Source organism: Psammomys obesus, unplaced genomic scaffold, assembly GCF_907164565.1.
Source record: "Psammomys obesus unplaced genomic scaffold, mPsaObe1.curated_primary_1811, whole genome shotgun sequence".
Classification (NCBI taxonomy): Eukaryota; Metazoa; Chordata; class Mammalia; order Rodentia; family Muridae; genus Psammomys; species Psammomys obesus.
This window is the reverse complement of record NW_026596057.1, coordinates 30,479,487-30,502,885: the sequence shown is the minus strand read 5'-3', so window position 1 is coordinate 30,502,885 and position 23,399 is coordinate 30,479,487. Positions and strand designations below refer to the sequence as shown.

General features: G+C 39.3%; 1 protein-coding gene across 3 annotated transcripts in view; it reads left to right on the top strand.

The window, feature by feature from the left end:
• Window positions 1–23,399, top strand: part of Dennd1b (DENN domain containing 1B) — a 227,737-nt gene that overhangs the window by 150,977 nt on the left and 53,361 nt on the right. For all 3 annotated transcript variants that reach the window (XM_055624574.1, XM_055624573.1, XM_055624576.1), the window contains one exon: window positions 9,771–9,872. In XM_055624574.1, coding sequence (XP_055480549.1) covers window positions 9,771–9,872 — 102 coding nt within the window. The remainder of the gene's footprint in view (window positions 1–9,770; window positions 9,873–23,399) is intronic.

Sequence of the window (23,399 nt, the reverse complement as noted above, 5' to 3'; positions counted from 1 at the left end):
GTAAGCATTCGTTTCGACACTGTTCTGTTTTTCCAAGGCCCCTAGAATGAGACAAGAAAAAGGAAACATCTTAATATTACAGCCGAAGGGAGTATTATGGTTGCCTTTTAAAACTCGGCAAAATGTGCTTCAAAGCTTATTATTGCTCTAATTCATCAACTGTTTTTAGCTCCCTTCATTATCGTTAGCTAATATTCCCCACTATCTTTGGTCTGTCACCTATTTAAAGTTCTAGAAGTGGAATATTTACTTTTGAGTGACTTGATAAATTATGTTCAAGCAGTTAAAATCACTTACCTGACCTTCTTCAAATCACCAGGAAACTCACCTGACAGTAGAACTTAATTAATAGCTCAGTTAGGGCAGGTACAAAGTGGAATGTAAGGAAATTAGCACTTTAAAACTTAGCTATATTTGGATAGTTACTGTATTCCTGGTTCATCACACATTCTGAAATGGGCTTGACTGTTTAGCATATCTTGTCCCTTCTTGCCATTTATTCTAATTCCCTAAAGTTATTGAATTATCTCTTAAAATTTGGCTGGTCCAAAATGGTGCAAGTACAGTATGTTTGTTTCTGTCTGCAGTATTCATTAAAACTGTTAGGCTGGTTTTATAAAACATTTCTACAAGAGCATTCCATGACTAGATGACTAAGATAATAATGTGTTTTTACTTTTGTACTTTGTGTGCATGTATACAGGCGTGCATGTGCCACAGCATGTGTGTGGCAGTCAGAGGACACCTTCAAAGTGCTATTTCTTTCCTTCTGCGGTATGAGCCCTGCAGATTTAGCCTCAGGTTCTTGGGGTTGGTGGCAAGGATCTGTCCCTGGCCCAGATGTGTATATGATAAGGGTTAAATACATTGGATTAATAAGAAGTAATACGTAGGCCTGCCATTGATAGAATTATACCTTCGTCTGTAGAAAGGAAGAATTTTTATATGCCCCTGGTCTGTCTTACACATTTGATGTACAGACCTATTGAATATTATTAGCAAATAACACATATGAATGTGGAATATACTCTCTAACCTGTCTTCTGACTTAGTGATTCCCATAGTGTAGCTCTTGAGCATTTCAAAATTTTTTGAGCTTTTGGAAGGAGTTTTTTTTTTTAATTTTTTTATTATTATTAATTACACTTTATCGGAAGGAGTTTTTAATTGGATAAATATATATATATTTATATTTATCCAATTAAATAATTAAATTATACCAGGCATATATATATATACACCTCCTGTATTTTCTTTTCAGGTCTATTTTTTATTAAAAGAAAAGGTCTATTTTGCAGTCTGGGAGGCTTAAGTGTATGGAAAGGGTGAAGGTGGACCTGTTGCTTTGGGGAGTCTGGTGTGACAGTCCCAGATGACAGGGATCATGTTGGGGGATAAAATTCCACATGTAATGACTGGGACATGAAGAGGAGAATAGGAAGAAGGGGATAGGATCTTTATGTCCTAATCATTAGCATGTCTCAAATGAACAGAAAACCTTCTACTAGGCTTCCACATCTTCTCAGTCTTCATTGTTTTCATGGACTAAAGTCTATGCCTTTAAAATGTAGGTATTGGGGGAGACTTATCTCAATCATAGCACATTGTAGTCTTTCTGAAACATATGTACATTAGAAGGTATTATAGAATTTTAAATATTGTACCTCATACATAATTTATATGAAGGTCTTTATCTCATTCTTTGAAAGAATGGAACCATCTAAATACACTTAAGTACATTATTCTTTAACTAACTCAACTCAAAGAAAGGTGAGCTTGAAGGACAAAATTATTTTTTAGTTAAGAGATTTACTGAAATCAGTTTTTGAAATAGGAAGGAAGGAAGGAAGCTAAACATACCATTTCCCTTGATATTTTTGCTGTGTTTAAATACTTCTTTTTATAAACTAAAATTCAGTTTTTAAATTTGTGGGAGACTTCAAATGTGAAGAAATGAGTAAGTTGAAGTAAAGGATTATGCTTTTAAATGATTCAGGTTGTCATCATGTTGGGTGCTGGGTAAGATAGTGTATCCCAGTAGGGCACAGTGGCACAATCCTGTAATCCCAGCACTCAGGAAGGCATAGGCAGGCAGATCTCTATGAGTTTAAGGCTAGCCTGGTCTACAAAGTGAGTTCAGGACAGCCAAGGCTACACAGAGAAATCCTGTCTAAAAACAAACAAATATAATGTATCTCAACACTAACATGAATTGCCTTTGATATGTGAGTTCAGCATTTATTCATTAGTGTTTCACTCAACAATAGGGGCATAACGATTTCTGTGCCTCAGAATCCAAACATCTCAAAAGCCTTATTTCCAGTGCCTGTTGAAATATATGAATTTATCATAAAGTATTTTTCCTATTAATAAGTCACACTTTACTTGAATTTATTTATTTCACTTACAAAAATTTCCATGATATTACTTCCTCCTTTTTTTTCTACTCTGATATATTTTGGGATCCAGGGAGAGTATTATTATTTACATGCCTTTATGATTCCCTGCCAATCATTGAATGAAAACTTAACTTTTAAATAATCATCAGTACAGATATATAAATTTTCTTTGTTTTCTCTTCATGAGGAGTAACTTTTACTATTTATTAAATGTTTATTAAGAAAATTTCTTTTTCTTATTATAAATAAAATACATTCTATTCCTGTAACAAAACACTGAGACAAAAACAACTTATAAAAGAAATTGTTTAATTGGTCTTATGGTTTCAAAGGATTAGAGTCCATGATGGTAGAACAAAGAGCCAGCTGAGAGCCCACATCTTGATCCTTAACCATGACTCTGAGAGAGAAGTGGGGATTACATTAGTCTTTTAACATCTCAAGGCCTTTTCCCCAGTTACACAGCTCCTACAACAGGGCCACACTTCTTAATCCTTCCAAAACACTTCTACCAACTAGGGACCAAACATTCAAATATGTGGTTGTTTGGTGCCATTCCCAATCAAACCACCACATTCCACTTCCTGGCCTTCTAGGCTCGTGGCCATATCATAATACAAAATACATTTAGGTCAGCTTTAAAAATCTCCATAGCTTTTCACAGACTCAACACAATTTAAAAGTCCAAAGTCACTTTTGACACTCAAGAGAATCCCTTAACTTTAACCCACCATAAAACAACATGTCATGTTGTATACTTTTAACATACAGTAGCACAGAATATATTTCACCATTCCAAAAGGAATAAATCTGGGCATATGAGGAAATACCGGACCAATGCAAGACTGAAACCTAATAATAAAAATCCAAATCCTGTTGTTTCATTCCTGATGTCAAAGGATTTACATGGTTCCACTCTTCCAGCTTTGCTGCCTGAAACATACTTTCTCTCTCCTGATGGTTCCACTTCTTCTATGCATCTTTCACTGACAGATATTGCATGGCCCTGGCACCTGTAATATCTTAGGTTTTCCAGCACAAACCAGGAATCTCATAGCTTCATGCAGTGGCCTCTTAGGGCCTGCATTCAGGGACTCCCCTGCCATGTGCCTGGCATCAGTGGCTCTTCTTAACCATGAACAAAGATTCCATAATACCATTACTCATATATCTTTCATGATTCTTAAATATAAATTTATATATTTATTCACTTTACATCATGAACATAGACCCTGCCCTCCTATCCTCCTAGTCTCATCCTCCGACCCTCTTCTCCCTTTCCCACTCCCCTTCTCAGAAAAGGGGAGCCCACCGTATCCACCCACCCCAACACATCAAAGTCACATCAGCCTGAGTGCATCCTCTTCCACTGTGACCAGGAAAGGTAGCCCCACTAGGTAGAAGTGATCCAAAAGCAGGCAAGACCCAGCAATGCCACTTCTGGGCATATACACAAAAGATGCTCCATCATACCCCAAGAGCATTTACTTATCTAGGTTCCTAGTAGCTTTATTCATAATAGCCAGGAAACTAGAAACAACCTACTTGTCCGTCAACAGACAAATGGATAAACTGTGGTACATTTATACAGTGAAATACTACTCAGCTATTAAAAACATGGGCATCATGAAATTTGCATGCACATGGATGGAACTAGAGAGATCATCCTGAGTGAGGTAACCCAGACCCAGAAAGACCACACGGTATGTACTTACTTATAAGTGGATATTAGCCATATAACCATGCTATAATCCATAGACACAAAGAAGATAAGTAATAAAAAGGGTCCAAAGGAGGTTGCTTGACTCTTTCATGATTCTAAAGCCTAGAACCATGTGATGGACACTGTCAAGGTTGACTACCAACATGAGGTGAACCCTGGCACCCTTGAGTCACATCCATACAGCTTTGTTTTGTCAGATTTTTGTTTGTTTGTTTCTTTTTTAGAGCAGAACATTTCTTTGGCTTTTTCTTTTCACAAACTGGAAACTTAGCCGGGTGGGTAGGGTATTGTCCTGAGTTTACCATTTTCTATTCTCCAATTCAGATCAGGCTACTCATTAGTCTTCTCAGTCTTTTCCACACAAACTTTGGCGCCAACATTAAATTTTCTGCTGCTTATTTTCTCTTTAAGCTGTATATTTTCTGTTGTTGTTTGTTGTTGTTTTTCTCCACTTGTTCTTTTTCATTGTAGCCCCATGTAAATGTAATTAGTAATAGCTGTCACAAACAGACACTGAGGTTTCAAAAGACTCATGCAATTCCTCCTCCTGCCCATGCCTATTCCTGCCCCCCCCCCCCCCCGCCATGCACCTTATGTTGTAGATCAAGATGATTCAGTATTAGGCTGTTTTGAAATCACCACTATCAAGAAAGTGAGTTCATTACTTTCAGTTTAATCACAAGTAAATTCCTAGGACAAAGGCAGAAAGCAGACACATTGTTTGCCAAAATATCATGTCTCTAGTGCAGCTGATATTGTTCCCCTCTGAAACCTCTTGAGCTGAGACTCCATAATCCATATTGTTATTGTCCACAGTGTTACTGTCTTTCTGTCTCCTACTAGGATGTTCTATTATAGTATTCAACCACTTTCCTAGTACAGGTCCCATAGTCTTCTACTTTACTCCAAAAACAGCATTGTCAGGCCTGTCATGTTCCCCCTCCCCGGTCCCAATTTCTGTCTTAGTTTTTATAGTTGTAACAAAAACACCATGACCAAGGAAACTTATAAAAGAAACAATTTAATTTTGCTTACAGTTTCAGAGGGTTAGAGTCCCTGATGGTAGAATGAGGAATAGATGAGAGGTCATAACTTGATCCACAACCATAAGATACAGAGAGAGTATACTAGGAATTACATGATTCTTTTGAAATCTCAAAGCCCACCCTAGTGACACACCTCCCCCAACAAGGTCATACATCCCAATCTTTCCCAAGCAGTTCAACCAACAGGAGAACAAGTATTCAAATATATGAGCCTCTGGGACCACTCACCTTCAAACCACCACAGATATTATCTTCGTATATTAGCCAATATGTAATTCACTGGAAGTGTTTGCTTGTTTGTTTGTTTGTTTGTTTTTTAATTTTAATCATAGATCATTAACTTGTATCCCAACCATAGTCCCCCCTTTCCCTCCCAATCCCACCCTCCCTTCCTCATCTCCTCCTTGCCCCATTCCAAGTCCACTGATAGGGGAGGTCCTCCTCCCCTTCCATCTGACCCTAGCTTATCAGGCATCTTCAGGACTGGCTGTAATGTCCTTGTCTGTGGCCTAGCAAGGCTGCTTCTCCCTTGGGGGGAGGGTAAGCTCAATGAGTCAGTCCTTGAGTTCATGTCAGACATAATCCTTGTCCCCCTTACTAGAAACCCACTTGGGTACTGAGCTACCATGGGCTATATCCGAGCAGGGGTTGTAGGTTATATCCATGCATGGACCTTGGTTGGAGAAACAGTCTCATAGAAGACACCTGTGCCCTGATATATTTGGTCCTTGTGGGGCTCCTGTCCCCTCTAGGTCATACTAACTCCCCCTTCTTTCATATGATTTCCTGCACTCTGCTGAAGGTTTAGTTATGAGTCTCAGCATCTGCTTTGATACACTGCTAGGTAGAGTCTTTCAGAGGCCCTCTGCGGTAGGCTCCTGTCCTGTTAGTTGTTTTCTCCTACTTCCAATGTCGATCCCCTTTGTCTTCCTAGATGAGAATTGATCATCTTACCCCAGGTCCTCTTTCTTGTTTATCTTCTTTAGGTGTACAGATTTTAGTATGTTTATCCTATCTTATAGGTCTACTACCCACTTATAAGTGAGTATATACTGTGTGTGTCTTTTTGCTCCTGGGATACTTCACTCAGGATGATCTTTTTTAGATCCCACCATTTGCCTGAAAATTTCATGATTTCCTTGTTTTTAATTGCTGAGTAGTATTCCATTGTGTAAAAGTACCACAATTTCTGTATCCATTCCTCCATTGAGGGGCATCTGGGTAGTTTCTAGGTTCTGGCAATTACGAATAAAGCTGCTACAAACATGGTTGAGCAAATGTCCTTGTTGTGTATTTGAGCATCTTTTGCCTAGGAGTGGTATAGCTGGATCTTGAGGAAGCAGTATTCCTAATTGTCTGAGAAAGCACCAGATTGATTTCCAAAGTGGTTGTACAAGTTTACATTCCCACCAGCAATGGAGGAGGGTTCCCTTTTCTCCACAACCTCTCCAGCATGTGTAGTCACTTGAGTTTTTGATCTTAGCCATTCTGTTGGGTGTAAGGTGAAATCTCAGGGTCGTTTTCATTTGCATCTCTCTGCTGACTAAGGATGTTGAGCATCTCTTTAAGTGTTTCTCTGCGATTCTGTATTCTTCTACAGAGAATTCTGTTTAGCTTTATACCCCATTTTTTAATTGGATTGCTTGAATTATTGCCTTTAAACTTCTTTAGTTCTTTATATATACCGGATATCAGCCCTTGTCAGATGTAGGTCTGGTAAAGATCTTTTCCCAATCTGTAGGCTGTTGTTTTGTTCTGACAACAGTGTCCTTTGCTTTACAGAAGCTTTTCAGTTTCATGAGGTCCCGTTTATTGATTGTTGCTCTTAGAGCCTGTGCTGATGGTGTTCTGTTCTGCTTGTTTGTTTTTATTTTAGGACTTATTTGGTCATTTATATGTTTGACCTATATCTTTGATATATTTTTCTAGACATAAAATAGAGAAGGACCAAGTATAGAAGTTGTCAAAACTTCATGATCTTATTTCTTTTCAGAAATATGTTTGGGTGTCCTCTGTTGTCTAGCATACAGTTGGAAAGGAAGAACTGTCTGACGGACTTTAACTATGAATTCGCTGAGTAGGCATTGCTTTTAAAAGTTTTGTGATTGAAGCCGTGTAGGGTGATATACTTCTGTAATCCCAGACCTACAGAGGCTAGAAGCAGGAAGATCATCAATAGTTTGAGGCTAGTCTTATCTACACAAAGTTGCAGGCTAACAGCCAGGACTACATAGCAAGACACTGTCTCAGATGTTTAGGAATGTTTATTTGTAGCCTAGTTAACTTTGTCAACTTGATCCAATTAAGGAACAGCTAGTGAGACATACTTTTTAGTGTGTTTGTGGAAGCATTTCCTGAAGGAATTCACTGAGAGGAAGAACCATCTTGAAAATGGTTAGCATACTAAGTTGACACCCATTTTTGCTGCCAGGATAACATATATCTGGGAACCTATGAGCCACTGGGGCAGTGATCTCTGAGTACCTGCATGACTGAACCTGGCAAAACAATTCCCTAGGTGTCTCTGGGCAAGATACCCCTGTAGCAGCTTTCTGTGTTCAGGCCTTCCTCTTTCAGACACTCTCATTTCATTTTTATTTTTATTTTTTATTTTTATTTTTTGACACTCTCATTTTAAACGAAAGATTTTAAAATGAGTTCGGATTCTTTGATGGCTAAAGTATTGTCATCAAGTACCCTTTGCTTTGGTTCCAGATATGCAAAGTTCTCAAAGAATACATTTTTAAGAAGTTGTACTAAATAATAATTATGAACCTTCAGCTTGATTCATTTTTTTCGTTCGTTTGTTCACTTATTCAGTATTTGTTCTATTTCCGGTGTAAGTGCTTTGATTCTGGCTCTATTAATGTGACTACAGTAGATTCTGTCTTTAACAGGATTGCCTTGTTTGCTTTTGTTTGTTTCATCTTGAGTAGTAAATGTGGCCCACTTCATTTACCCTAAGTGTATTTGTGTAAACCCATCCAGGTTGTGAAATGAATGATTCAAAAATCCTGTATAGCTCTTTCTGTCAAAAATAACAATAAAGCATATGATATAATTTTTGTGATGGGTCATTGTCCTGAGAATGTTGGTGGGTGACACCACTTGATAGATTATTTTAGCCTCCCCTCACTGTTTGCATTATCTCTCTTTCCTAGCAAGGCTGCCCAAGAAGACTTTATGTTGAAGGAAATCTAAACACATGCTCTCTTCTAGCACTAGTCATGAGCAAAGGCTGAGCACTTCAAATGTGGCAAACTACGGGCAAATTCATAGACACTGAATCTTTGATTCCATCTAATTTTTATGTTTCATATACTGCCTGCATGAGACTGTAGCTGATTTATTTGAAAAGGTAGTTGGATAATGTCATTAATTCCATGAGAAATGACAGCAATTGAATCACATTGTTATTAGTTCTTACTTTTGTACATGCTAGGGCCAATTTTTAGTATTTTACTTATAGATTCCTATAATCAGAGTACTGAGTCTCTTTAACACTTATGTTGTAATTGATAGTTTTGAGAGTTCAAGCATGCTTTTTAACTGTTTACTTCAACACAAGAATTGCCACAAAATTCATTCTATTGAATGAATTGTCATGAGTCTTCACTTAAATTTTGAACATAAAATACAATCATTGACCTGTACATATGTCAAATAAAGACATTGGACTGTTGAAGTGCTGGAGAGGAATTAGGAGGAATCATCCAGCAACGGACGATTCTGTGCTATCTGAGCGTAACTGGAGCAAGCGTCATCTGTAGGGTGTAAAGTCCTTGTTGACGACACAGTAACATCTAGTAGAGGACCCATCAGGCACTTCAGAGATGTGACTGCTAACATGAAGGCAGTTGCCAAGCAGAACCTAACCCATAATATTGAGCCAGGACTGTGTTTTCAGTCATGAAGAGAAGACAATTATAAAAACTCCTATTATTTGAATACCAACCAGTGAATGTGTATAATATGAGGGACAAAAAGAGGCAGCCAGCTTTACAGCAGGAACGTTGTGGAGCTGGAGAGGTGGTTCAACTGTTAGGAGCACCAGCTGCTCTTGCAGAGGGCCCAGTGTCGATTCCTAGCACCCACGTGATAGTTCACAACCACCTGACACTCCAGTACAGAGTATCTCATGCTCTCTTCTGACTTCCAAAGGCATCAAGCATACATACATGCAGGCAAAACACTCACACATAACAAAAAAGATGAATAAATATGATGCGAATAAAAGAATGTTATCCAATCAGCAAGAAAAGTAATTGTAGACATTTTCAAGTTTTTTAAATATACACGTTAGTTTTATTCTTAAAAACTCAAGCTAACAGTGTCAAATCTTTGCATTTAAGCAACTTGCTCTTTTCTGAGTGAAATTGAGTGATTTTCAGAGCATCAGCAGTTCCTGAGAGGAGGCCTGTTGCACAGGATTTTCAGTTCAGGATTAATCCTACTAGGTTGGGATATATGTAGGATTGGTTGGTTGATTTTTTTTTTTTTAATCTCATGTCCCCTTGTGACTCTCAATGTGTCTCCTGAAGAAACTGCTTCTCTCTGACTGACCCTTTATTGATGTCCCTGAAAATCTTTGTGTCTATCTAGGGTGAGCCCATCACCTTCTGTGAGGAGAGCTTTGTAAAGCCCCGCTCCAGTGTAATGAAGCAGTTCCTGGAGACTGCAGTTAACCTGCAGCTGTTTAAACAGGTAAGACTGACACTAAACATATTGGGTCTGTACAGAGAACACTGACATTCAACACATTTCTGCCACCCTAAAACTACATCCAGGTTAAAAATCAATGTCCTAAAAAAAGTTATTTCTGAATCAGGAAGTTCTGTTTATGTGGTAAACAGAAGAATGCCTTGTATTCCTGTGGTAGAGCTATATGCTGATGACATTCTAAGGAATGTTGCCAGCCGAGCCAGGGGAGGAGGTGGAGGGATTGGAGGCATGAGAGGGGATGTCCCTCTCCAGGGCGGAGCACACCAATTTGTAGTCTAGTATGAAAGGTCATCCCTAAAATATATATATGAGAGTAATACTGTATAGACCAGGTACGCTATATTTAGGAGTGTGTGTGTGTTTGTGTGTGTGTATAACAACAATTAGTGAAAAAAGAAGCTATTAATTTTTTTATTTTTATTAATTATAGTTTATTCCCTTTGTATCCTACCTGTAGCTCCCTCCCTCCTCCCCTCCCAATCCCACCCTCCTTCCCTCTTCTCCACCCATGCTCCTCCCCCAGTCTACTGATAGGGGAGGTCTTCCTTCCCTTCCTTCTGATCCTAGTCTATCAGGTCTCATCAGGACTGACTGCATTGTCTTCCTCTGTGGCCTGGCAAGGCTGTACCCCCCTGAGGGGGGAGGTGATCAAAGAGCCAGCCACTGAGTTCATGTCAGAGACAGTCCCTGTTTCCCTTCTAGGGAAACCAACTTGGACACTGAGCTGCCATGGGCTACATCTGTGCAGAGGTTCTAGGTTTTCTCCATGAATGATCCTTGGTTGGAGTATCAGTCTCAGAAAAGAGGCTATGAGTTTTAAAGACACCAAAGAGGGCCATATGGGAGGTTGTGGAGGGAGGAAAGGGAAGAGAGAAATGATGTAATTATATAAAAATCACAAAAATGAAAAGCTTCTGTAAAGCAAAGGATACTGTTGTCAGAAAAAAACAACAGCCTACAGATTGGGAAAGGATCTTTACCAACCCTTTATCTGAGGGAGGGCTAATATCCAGAATATATAAAGAACTTAGGTTAAACATCAACACACCAAGGAATCCAATTAAAAAATGGGGTACAGAGCTAAACAGGGAATTCTGAGGAATATCGAATGGCAGAGAAACACTTAAAGAAATGTTCAACATCCTTAGCCATTAGGGAGATGCAAATCAAAACAACCCCAAGATTTTACTTTACACCCTTGAGAATGGCTAAGATCAAAAACTCAAGTGACAACATATGCTGGAGAGGTTGTGGAGAATTGGGAACCCTCCTCCACTGCTGGTGGGAATGTAAACTTGTACAGCCACTTTATCAATGTGGCGGTTTATCAGACAGTTAGGAATAGCGCTTCCTCAAGATACAGCTATACCACTCCTAGGCATATATCCAAAAGATGCTCAAATACACAACAAGGACTTTCCTCAACCATGTTTGTAGCAGCTTTATTCGTAATAGCCAGAATCTGGAAACAACCCAGATGTCTCTCAAAGGAGGAATAGATACAGAAATTGTGGTACATTTACACAATGCAATAGTACTCAGCAATTAAAAACAAGGAAATCATGAAATTTTCAGGCAAATGGTGGGAACTAAAAATGATCATCTTGAGTGAGGTATCCCAGAAGGAGAAAGACATACGGTATATGCTCACTCATAAGTGGCTATTAGCCATATAATATAGGATAAACATACTAAAATCTATACTCCTAAAGAAGCTAAACAATAAGGAAGACCCTCGGGAAGATGATCAATCCTCATTCAGAAGGGCAAATGCAATAGACGTTGGAAGCAGAAGACAGAGAATAGGATAGGAGCCTACCACAGAGGGCCTCTGAAAGACTCTACTGATCAAGGTATCCACGCAGATGCTGAGACTCTTAGTCAAAAAGACTCTACTGATCAAGGTATCCACGCAGATGCTGAGACTCTTAGTCAAACTTTGAGCCGAGGGCATGGAATTTTATGAAAGAAGGCGGAGATAGAAAGACCTGGAGGAAACGGGAGCTCCAAAAGGAGAGCAACAGAGCCCAAAACAAACAAACAAACAAACAAAAACAAAAATCAAAAACCTGCGCCCTGGGAGCTCTGCAAACAATGCTTGGAGAGGACCCAAAACCCCGGCTCAGCTGTAGCCCATAGACTCAGTATCCAAGTGTGGTCCCTAGTAAGGGAAGCAGGGGCTTTCTCTGGCATGAACTCAGTGACAGTCTCTCTGATCACCTCCCATGGAGGGTGCAGCCTTGCCAGGCCACAGAGGAAGACAATGCAAGCAGTCCTATTGAGACCTGATAGGTGAGGGTCAGATAGAATAGCCTTGGGACAAGTGGTTATTGTTTGTTTGTACTGTGCAATCACAAGTCTCTTTCTTACGTTAGTTATTCTTAGTTCCTGTTTACATGATCTATACTTACTTATTAGGACTTGGTTTTCTTATTCCAATTTTGAGTGTAAAGCTAACTTGATAACTGCAGCATGTACTCACACCCACACTGTGTTGTAAGCAGTTCAGGGCTAGGATCCAAACATGCAGCACCTTTGGGAAACACCAGACTAACTGTCAGTGGAGAATATGCCACCAAATTGAAAACTGCCTTCAAATTAGGAAAGCAGTATGACAAGGAATTAATGCTATTTATACTTTGATAAATTAAAAAATAATCTGTGACTAGAATATACTTAATGGTAATATAACTGTCTTTTAAATAGTAAAGTTTTACCTTAAGGAGAGGCATACATGATTTAAGGACAGAAATGTCTGAATTTCCTGAGATGAAGTTGTTCCTGTGAGCTCCCTGTCTCCAAGCTGATACTAAATTAAGTGCTATACAATAGCCATGCAGTCTCAAGGTCATCTAATATGTGCTTGAGGTGGGTGTTACCATCTCCTTTGTATTTGTTTATCTATGAAGAAACTATACCACATCCCATTATTAAAAATGAGTTGTGGGCTATTGAGATGTCTCAGGGGTAGAGGTACTTAACCATACCTGACAAACTAAATTCTATCTCTCTGTTTTAACAGTGCAACAAAATCCCAGTAAAGAAGAGTATAATCATATTTACTAGGTGTGTGGTATATAGCAGTAGGGAGACCATTTTGTCCTCCTTAATCATGATGGATTAGATTTCCGTTTTAGCGGAATTCTTTGTGGGATTCTCTAGTAAAGCCTATAAGTAGTGGTGGAGCCAACAGAACTATGGAAACTATACACTTCACTCTAATCTCTTTCAAGACTGTGCTGTACTTTTCTTTGCTAAATAAACTTCTGTATACAAAAAAAAAAAAAAAAAAGAAGAGTATAATCATTGCAGTCAGAGGAAACATTTCTATGTAGGTTAGATGTAAGTGTAGAGAGAGTTTTTTGAACTGAAGAGCTATATGAAATAAAAATCACCCAGAATACAGTGTGCATAGAGACAAACAATAGATGAGGCCAGAGGTCAGTAGCTAGAGCGCATAATGAAAATGTCCACATTCCGTGCAATCCCACTAGGTAGGGCAGGAAATGGAACAGAGACTGTAGTTGCAAGTGTCATACGTGAACAAATGAAATATTCCATTTTATTGCTTTGCAAAGTTTAGAATATCCAATTTGAATAAAGAATTAGGGATTTATGTCCGCACATAATATATTTCAGCCATGAAATAGTAGAGAAAGAGAAAGGGAGTTTTTTATTTATTTATGCTCACATGCATGCAGTGCCCACAGATGCTGGAAAGGGGTATTAGATCCCTTGGATCTGGAATGAGAGGAGATTGTGAGCTTCCCCAGGTAGATCTTGGGAACTGGACGCTGGTCCTCTAGAAGAGCAGCACATTCAGCTGCTGAGCCATCACCACAGCCTGGGATGGTTTTTCTTTTTAATGAATAAGTTGTAATGCAGTAGGACACAACAGCAGGGAAATAAATGAATTGTATTAAAAAGTAAAAACCAATGATATGAATGAAATATCACCAAAGCGCGCATATGTATGTGTTAAGTACTTTTATATAGTACCCAAATGAGCAAAAAAATTATATTTATTATATATGATTGTACTATATGATAAAAATATGACAAAAAAACATAAAGAAAGGCAAAAGCAAGCTGCAATGATTGTAGGCTTTGCTGTAGAGAAAGGCTGTGCTGATTAGGATTTTTGTCAACCTCAAACATGGTAGAACACTGGGTTGTCTGAGAGGAGGGAACCTCAATTGAGAGGTTGCCTTTATAAGATTGGCTCTAGGGTACTTTCTTACTTAGTGATTGATGTGCGAGGACCTACACATTGTGGATGAAGCTGCCTCTGGGCTGGTGTTCCTGGGTGCTGTCAGAAAGCAGGATGAGCAAGCCGGGATGAGGGATGAGCAAGTCAGTAAATAGCACTTTTCCAATGTCTCTGCATCCACTCCCACCCCCAGGTTTCTTCCTAGAATCCCTGCCCTACTTCCTAAATAATGGACTATAAGCTGTAAGGTGAAAAAAAGGAAGACAATGCAAAAAAAGGAAGACAACGCCATTCCTCCCAAAATTGCGTTTTGCCATCATGTTTTGTCCCAGCAAAAGAATCCCTAACTAAGACAGGCACAGAGAGCCTTAAACGTCCTTTCAGCTTATTATTTAATTGCACTTCAACTGTAGTGTTTCATATTTGATTTGAAAACTTTAATTGACAAAATTAAATGTTTAATAGATTCATTGTTATAGTTTGATACCTATCTGCATAGACACATATGTGTCCACATACACAGTATGTGATGTTCATATTCTGCTGGCTAACTGTAATCTGACATAGTTTTTGGTAGTAAGCACACACAAAATTCATTCAGCAAATGGAGATAAGTTATAAATTATCATGTACTGTGGTAACCATGTTGTAAAATATTTCTCGGAAACTCCTCTTGATTAACATGTCCCCTGTGTTCGGCATCCTTGCACTACTAGCCTAGCCTTCAGCTAAGAAGTTTCCTTAACAAAGCATCAGTGGCTACCTGCTTTACATGATCATTATTATGACTATTGAGTATAGAGAGTCAGTATTAATTTTGGTGTTTAGTAAGGCATTTGTGTGTATGGGGGGGGGTTCATGTCTCCAGATTAGGCTCTAATGGGTTGTGTTTTTTATTGACATTTGACGTGTAAATCCCTCTGGCCCTCCATTTCCAAATCTGTGAAGTGAATTACATTTGAATACTAAGCCTCAGAAACCTTTTGCCTCTTACATTACATGATACCATGAAATAAACACATAGCTTAGACAGATGACAGTGGGTTCCATTTGGATTAACTCCTGTTTAGATAATAGATTTGGATGGAATCCCAGAAATAATTCTTCATATCCGTGATTTTGTTATCACCAACTTTCTCTACACTGCAGCTTTATGAAGAGTAGGCCATATTTTAAGTCTCTTGCCTTTATTTAATACTAATATAAGAAAAATTTATTTATACATTATTAACTACTAAATTCAAGGTTTAAAAAAGGTTCCTTTGCTATGTCCTTTCCAAGATTAGGATCATGGCTCAGTTTACCATGTTAATCTTAAAATCTAAGTTTAATCTGTGACTTTAAGATCTCTCCATGACTCTAAGCCATCTTGACTGGCAGTGTAGATTACTGTTAGGAAATCTGATTAATAGTAAAGGACCTCTAATTTCTATAGAAAGCCCTCCCCCCCCAAAAAAAAAAACAAAACAAAACAAAAACAAAAAAAAAACATAACAAAAAGCAGTTCAGCTTATGCAATTGCTAAGTCACTCGAGGGAGAAAATGGCAAGGAAGATTTCAGTTGAAAACTTGTTGTATATTATTCATCTAAATCTTTCTTATCTTCTATAAGGTAATATAAATATGTCTTTACCCTACTTTTTAATATAACAAGTTCCTGTCAATGTACAAATGTACAAAGAGAGTACATTTTTTATTAATTCAACTTGTTCTTAGACAGTTTCACACATGAATACTGAACTCCCCTTACCCCAGCCCTCTTTCATCTGCCTGTCACCTAGCGCCCCCCCCATCTCTTCACAAACTTTCTAGTGTTCACATCTTCAGTTTGTGACCCACTGAATTTAACCAGGGTCACCTGTGTGGTGATGCATTTGGAGCTATCTATAGGAGCCTGCTGGACTCAGTCATAAGTATATAACCCTCCAGAATCCATGAATATTAAGTCAGTAGTCAAGGGTAGGGCCACAGGAGCCCCTTCCAGCATCTTCTAGGCCAGGTGCAGGAAACTGTAGTACTTTTTCAGAGTCTGCTGAGGTGTCTGTAAATTATAATGTCTACTATACTTTTTTCTAAAACACCTCTCTAAAGTACAACATTGTGTATTTTAAATCAAAGACGTTTAAAATAAGTTACTAATAAACTTACCATTCTCTATTACAAATTCAGTTAAATAGACCCTATTCATTGTTGAGTGTACACAAAGCCAAAAGTGAACCCACCACCCATCCTTTGTCTAGGAACATGCCTATCTCACTGTTAATACCTTCCGTATTAGCCGTGGTTCTTTAGAGGAACAGAAATTATAGATGAAAGTCTATCCATATCTGTCAGTCAGTCAGTCTGTCTATCTATAAGGGTCTTTATAAGAATAGCTTGTAGGTTGTGGTCCATATAATCCAACAATGTCTTTCTACCAATGGAAAGTTTAAGAATTCTGTAGTTATTCAATTGAAGCTGCATAGCTCAACTGTTCTTCAGAATATACCAGAATTTCAAAGAAGTAGGCTCTAGTGCTTATAAAGGAATGGACTTACCAGTGAGAAGGGGAGAAAGCAGGCAAAGAGAGCAGTTTCCTTCTTTCGTGTCCTTTTTTTAATTTTTTTTCTTTTTCTTTTTATTATTAGTTACATTTTATTAATGCTGTATCCCACTCCCTCATTCCCTCCCAATCCCACCCTCTCTCCCTCATCTCCTCCCTGCCCCTTTCCAAGTCCACTGACTGGGGAGGACCTCCTCCCCTTTCATCTGACCCTGTTTTATCAGGTATCTTCAGGACTGGATGCAAAGTCCTCCTCTGTGGCCTAGCAGGACTGCTCCTCCCTTGGGGGGTGGGGAGGTCAAAGAGCATGCCATTGAGTTCCTGTCAGAAATAGTCCCTGTTCCCCTTACTAGGAAAAACCAATTGATTACTAAGCTACCACGGGCTACATCTAAGCAGAGGTTCTAGGTTATTTCCATACATGGTCCTTGGTGGAGTATCAGTCTCAGAATAGACCCCTGTGCCCAGATATATTTGGTCCTTGTGGAGGTCCTATCCTCTCCACAGCATACTAACTCCCCCTTCTTTCATATGATTCCCTGCACTCTGCCAAAAGTTTGGTTATGAGTCTTAGTATCTGGCTTGATACACTGATAGGTAGAGTCTGGAAACAACCGAGATGTCCATCAATGGAGGAATGGATACAGAAATTGTGTTATTTTTATACAATGGACTACTATTCAGCAATCAAAAATGAGGAAATCATGAAATTTGCAGGCAAATGGTGGGATCTAGAAAAGATCATTCTGAGTGAAATATCCCAGAAGGAGAAAGACAAACATGGAATATACTCACTTATATAGATCTATAAGATATGATAAACATAATGAAATCTATACACCTAAAGAAGATAATCAAGAGAGCGGACACGGGGTAAGATTATCAATCCTCACTTAGAAAGACAGATGGGATGTGCACTGGACATAGGAGAAAACAAGTGACAGGACAGGAGCCTACCGCAGAGGGCCTCTGAAAGACTCGTGTCCTTTTTTAATAGGCTGCCACCAGAAGGTGTGGTTCAGATTAAATGTGACTCTTTCTACCAAAAAAAAAAAAAAATCTGAGTTGAAATTGTTTTTTTCCACTTCAAATGCTTCAATTAAGAAAAATAAATAAATCCCTCACCCAGCCACTTAAGTTTTAGTTAATTCTAGATGTAGTCAAGTTGACAACCAAAAACGCCATCACAGCTTCTCAAGATAAGAGATCACATTTCCTGAGTATCACATTGTAAAAGCTTCTTGGTCTCAAACTTTTCCCAGTCTCTCATATTGCTATGCCAAGTCAATATCTACTTACATCAAATCTTCATTTATATACATTTTTCACAATATGTTGTTTTGCACATGCTGCATTTTGTCACCAATGTTGGCTTTATATTAGTAATAGCATTTATCCTATGTTGCTATAATTTGTCGCTTTTACATACCTGCCTTCATCTTTGTGAAGTTGTACCGCTATATCACTAAATCTGCACTATTTTTTTCTATGCCAGTGTTTTACCCTTGTGATCAGAATATATTGATCATTTATTCTTTAAGGAAGTATCACTTCAAACACTGAATTTCAACTACTTTCATAGAGCTGACAGTTTCAGTGATAGAATAGCTAGCAACCAGAAGACATGAAAAATATATAGTAAATGGAAATCAGAGGATATCAGATACTGACTAGTTAGCCAGTTTGAATTTATTGGTCAGAAAATATATTACTGAGATGCTTTAGCTAAGTTGAAAGAAATACATATGATATGAAAGGAGGAAGGTAGAGAGAGTGCTATTAAAAAAATTGTGGAAGAGAGAAAGAGTCTTGCAATTCTTAGGATTAGACCGAAGTTCGCTCTGATAAGAAGGAATGTTGCTCTATATAGATGGTCTGTGTAGAGCATAAAGAAGATAAAAGGGCTCTGATGGCATAAGGGGTGTATATAACATATACTCATGTAACAATATGTTATTAGGAAGTTTTATCCGGACATGATTGAATCTGATTTATATTTTATAGATTCCCAAAATGCTCCATTAAACAGGTCAGGCGCAACAGGGATATCAGCACTTTGTGAAGCCATCATAGTTTCCTTCTGTTTTTTTTTCTTTTTATTAATTACACTTTATTCACTTTGTATCCCTCCACAAGCCCCCCCTTCCTCCCCTCCTGGTCCCACCCTCCCTCCCCTTTCTTCAGGCATGCCCCTCCCCAAGTCCACTGATAGGGGATGTCCTCCTCTCCTTCCTTCTGATCTTAATCTATCAGGTCTCATCCGGAGTGGCTGCATTGTCATCTTCTGTGGCCTGGTAAGGCTGCTCCCCACTCAGGGGAGGTGATCAAAGAGCAGGCCAATCAGATTATGTCAGAGGCAGTCCCTCTTCCCATTACTATGTAACCCACTTGGACACTAAGCTGCCATGGGCTACATCTGTGCAGGGGTTCTAGGTTATCTCCATGCCTGGTACTTGGTTGGAGTATGAGTCTCTGGGAAGACCCCTGTGTTCAAATTTTCTGCTCTCCGTGTGGAGTTCCTATCTTTCCAGATCTTACTATTTCCCACTTCTTTCATAAGATTCCCTACACTCTGCCCAAAGGTTGCCCATAAGTCTCAGCATCTGCTTTGATAGTCTGCAGGGCAGAGCCTTTCAGAGGCCCTCTGTGGCAGGTTCCTAGCTTGTTTCCTGTTTTCTTCTTCTTCTGATGTCCTTCCTCTTTGCCTTTTGGGGTGGGGATTGAGCATTTTAGTCAGGGTCCTCTCTTTTGATTAGTTTCTTTAGATGTACAGATTTTAGTAGGTTTATCCTATGTTATATGTCTATGTGAGTGAGTATATACCGTGTGTGTTTTTCTGCTTCTGGGACAGCTCACTTAGGATGATCCTTTCCAGTTCCTATCATTTACTTGCAAATTTCATGATTTCCTTATTTTTCATTGCAGAGTAATACTCCATTGTGTAGATGTACCACAATTTCTGTATCCATTCTTCAGTTGAGGGGCATATAGGCTGTTTCCAGCTTCTGGATATTACAAATAAAGCTGCTACAAACATGGTTGAACAAATGTCCTTATTGTGTGCTTAAGCCCCTTTTGGATATATGCCTAGGAGTGGTATGGCTGGATCTTGAGGAAGCGCTTTTCCTAGTTGTCTGAGAAAGCTCCAGATTGATTTCCAAAGTGGTTGTACAAGTTTACATTCCCACCAGCAGTGGAGGAGGGTTCCCCTTTCTCCACAGCCTATCCAGCATGTGTGTCACTTGAGTTTTTCATCTTGGCCATTCTGATGGGTGTAAGGTGAAATCTCAGGGTCGTTTTCTTTGCATTTCCCTAATGGCTAATGTCATTTAGCATTTCTTTAAGTGTTTCTCTGCCATTCGATATTCCTCTACAGAGAATTCTCTCTTTAGCTCTGTTCCCCATTTTTTAAGTGCAGTACTTGGTTTGTTGCTTTTCAGCTTGTTTAGTTCTTTATATATACTGGATATTAGCCCTCTGTCAGATAAAGGGTTGGTGAAGATTCTTTCCCAATCTGTAGGCAGTCGTTTTGTTTTGATGACAGTGTCCTTTGCTTTACAGAAACTTTTCAATTTCATGAGGTCCCATTTATTGATTGTTGCTCTTAGAGCCTGTGCTGTTGGTGTTCTGTTCAGGAAGTTGTCTCCTTCATCACTGAGTTCTAGGGTCTTTGTCACTTTTTCTTCTAACCGATTTAATGTGTCTGGTTTTATGTTGAGGTCTTTGATCCACTTGGACTTTATTTTTGTGCAGGATGATAAGTATGGATCTAATTGCATTTTTCTACATGTACACATCCAGTTAGACTAGCACCATTTTTTGAATATGCTATCTTTTTTCCATTGTATGGTTTTGGCATCTTTGTCAAAGATCAGGTGTCCGTAAGTGTGTGGGTTTATTTCTGGTTCTTCTGTTCGGTTCCATTGATCCACCATTCTGTTTCTATGCCAGTACTGCAGTTTTTATTACTGTTGCTCTGTAGTACAGCTTAAGATCAGGGATGGAGATACCTCCAGAAGATCTTTTATTTTAGAGGATTGTTAGTTTTCCTAGAGAGAAGTAGACAAGAGTAGCAAAGAAGGCGTGAAACAGGACAGACGGAATTGGGTGTTCGTGAAGGAGAATTGCCAGCGCTTGTTGGTGGGAAACACCGAATCAAAGTTAACATTCATGTTTGTGCCTTTTTGTAGACAGTTCTAATTTTCTATATTTTCTATATCAGTTTTCTTTTCTTTTTTTCCTCTTCCCTTCCTTCCTTCCTTCCTTCCTTCCTTCCTTCCTTCCTTCCTTCCTTCCTTCCTTCCTTCTTTTTTTTTTTTTTTGAGACAGGGTTTCTCTTTGTAGTCCTAGCTTTCCTGGACCTTCCTTTGTAGATCAGGCTGGCCTTGAACTGATCGACCTGACTACCTCTGCCTCCCTAGTGCTCAGATTAAAGGTATATATCACCACACCTGGCTATTTCTCTCTCTCAAATGGATTCATCTCTCATATAATGCATCTTAACTACAGTTTTCCCTCCCCCCACTTCTCCCACATTTCCTCTCCCGTGGATCCACTGACCCTCTATCTCCCTTCAGAAATGAGTAGACCTCCAGTAGACAAAACAAGACAGAAAACAATAAGACAAGGCAAAATCCCTTACACTGAGGCAGGCTGGACAAGGGAACCCAATAGGAGGAAGAGTCCCAAGAGCAGACATGTCTGTTCCCTCAGTTAGGAGTATCACAAAAACACTAAGCTAACAGCCATAACAAGTACGAAAAGGACCTGGTACATACTCATGCATGTCCTGTGCTTGCCAGTTTAGTCTCTTTTAGCCCATAGGTGCCTTTATTAGTTTATTCAGTGGTCCCTGTTCTCCTGGTGTCCTCCATCCCCACTGATTCCAGCAATCTTTCCTTGCCCCCTTCTGTGGGATTCCAGTAGCTCTGAGGGGAGGGAACCAATGGAGTCTTATAATTTAGATTTTCTCTCTCTCTCTCTCTCTCTCTCTCTCTCTCTCTCTCTCTGCATAATCTGTGTCTATGGATCTCTGCACCTACTCCCATTTGTTGCCAGAGGCAGCCTCTCTAATGACAGCTGGACAAGGCATCAATCTACTAGTATAACAGAATGTCATTAGAAATCATTTCGTTCATTGGTTGATTAACTTTTGTTTGGTTCTACCCTATGTCTCTGGGCTATTCAGTCTCCTGTTCCTGGCAGTGTCTGACATGAGCTCTCTCTAGCAGTATGGATTCAAGTTAAACTAAACATTGTTTGGCCACACCCATAAGCTCTGTACCACCATTGCCCCATACATCTTGCAGGCAAGACAGAATATAGGTCAGAAGGCTTAGTGACAGGGTTTGTGTTCACATTTTTTCTTTGTGTAGCCTGAAGAAGACCTTTAGAGTACCTTCTTATTTCAAATAGACTAGAATGTAGGTGTGAAGGCTCCATGCAGGCAGCAGCTAACTTCACTATGTTATTCATAGTTATGTTCAATGAGCTGTATGGATGTTGTCTTAGGTAATGGGGTCCCTCTATCAGTTTGTCAAGAGGAACCTCTGTCCTTGCATCAGCCTGGGTTGTTGGGATATCTGACTGCCCCAGTCAACAACTCAGACAAATGCAGCTAGTGCTGCCACTTGGAGACATGCCTGGCTACCAGGGATGGCATATTCAGACCCCCATTACTAGGAGGTCTTACTAGGATCACCCTTATAAATTGCTGGAAGTTTCCACTGCACTACATTTTCACACTACTCCTCCATTGTCCCCAATCCCAACTGTCCCTCCTCACTCTCTCCCTTCATAGTACCTTTCCCTCATTCTCATGCCCCCACACCATCCCCCACCTGTTCTCAGTTCACCTGCACATCTATTTTCCTTTCCAAGGAGATCCTTCCATCCCCCCTAGAGCCCTTTCCTTTACCTAACTTCTCTAGGTCTACAGATTGTAGCTTGGTTATTGTTTACTTAATGGATAATTTCGACTTATCAGTGAATGTATATCTTATTTGTTTTTTGGGGTCTGGGTTACTTCACTCAGGGACATATAGGTTACTTCCACTTGATATTATGAATAAAGCCACAGTGAAAAAGGTTGAACAATTATCCTTGTGGTAGGATGGAGTGTCCTTTGGCTATATGCCCAAGATTGGTATAGCTGGATCTTGAGGTAGATTGATTCCCAATTTTCTGAGAAACTGCCGTTTAGATTTCCCTAGTGGATGTACAAGGTTGAATCCTCCACAGTGATGGAGGAGTGCTCCCTTGCTCCATATGCTCACCAGCATGAGCTTTCACTTGTGTTAATTGACTTAGTCATTCCCACAGATGTAAGATAGAATCTCAAAGTAGTTTTGATTTGAATTTTCCTGAGAGCTAAGGATGTTGAATATTTCTTTAAGTGTTCTTAAGCTCCTTGAGATTTCTCTGTTGAGAATTTTCTGTTTAGATCTGTACCCAATTTTTAAATTGGATCATTTGGGGTTTTAATATCTACTTTCTTGATTTCTTTATATATTTTGGATATTAGACCTCTATTGGATGTAGAGTTAGTAAAAAACCTTTTCAAATTCTACTGATTTTTCCTTTTCATTAATTATAATTTATTCACTTTGTATCCCAGCTGTAGCCCCCACCCTCATCCCCTCCCAATCCCACTCTCCCTCCATCTTCTTCTCCCTTGGCCCTCCCCAAGTCCACTGATAGGGGAGGTCCTCCTCCTTTTCCATCTGACCCTAGCCTATCCGTTCTCATCAGGACTAGC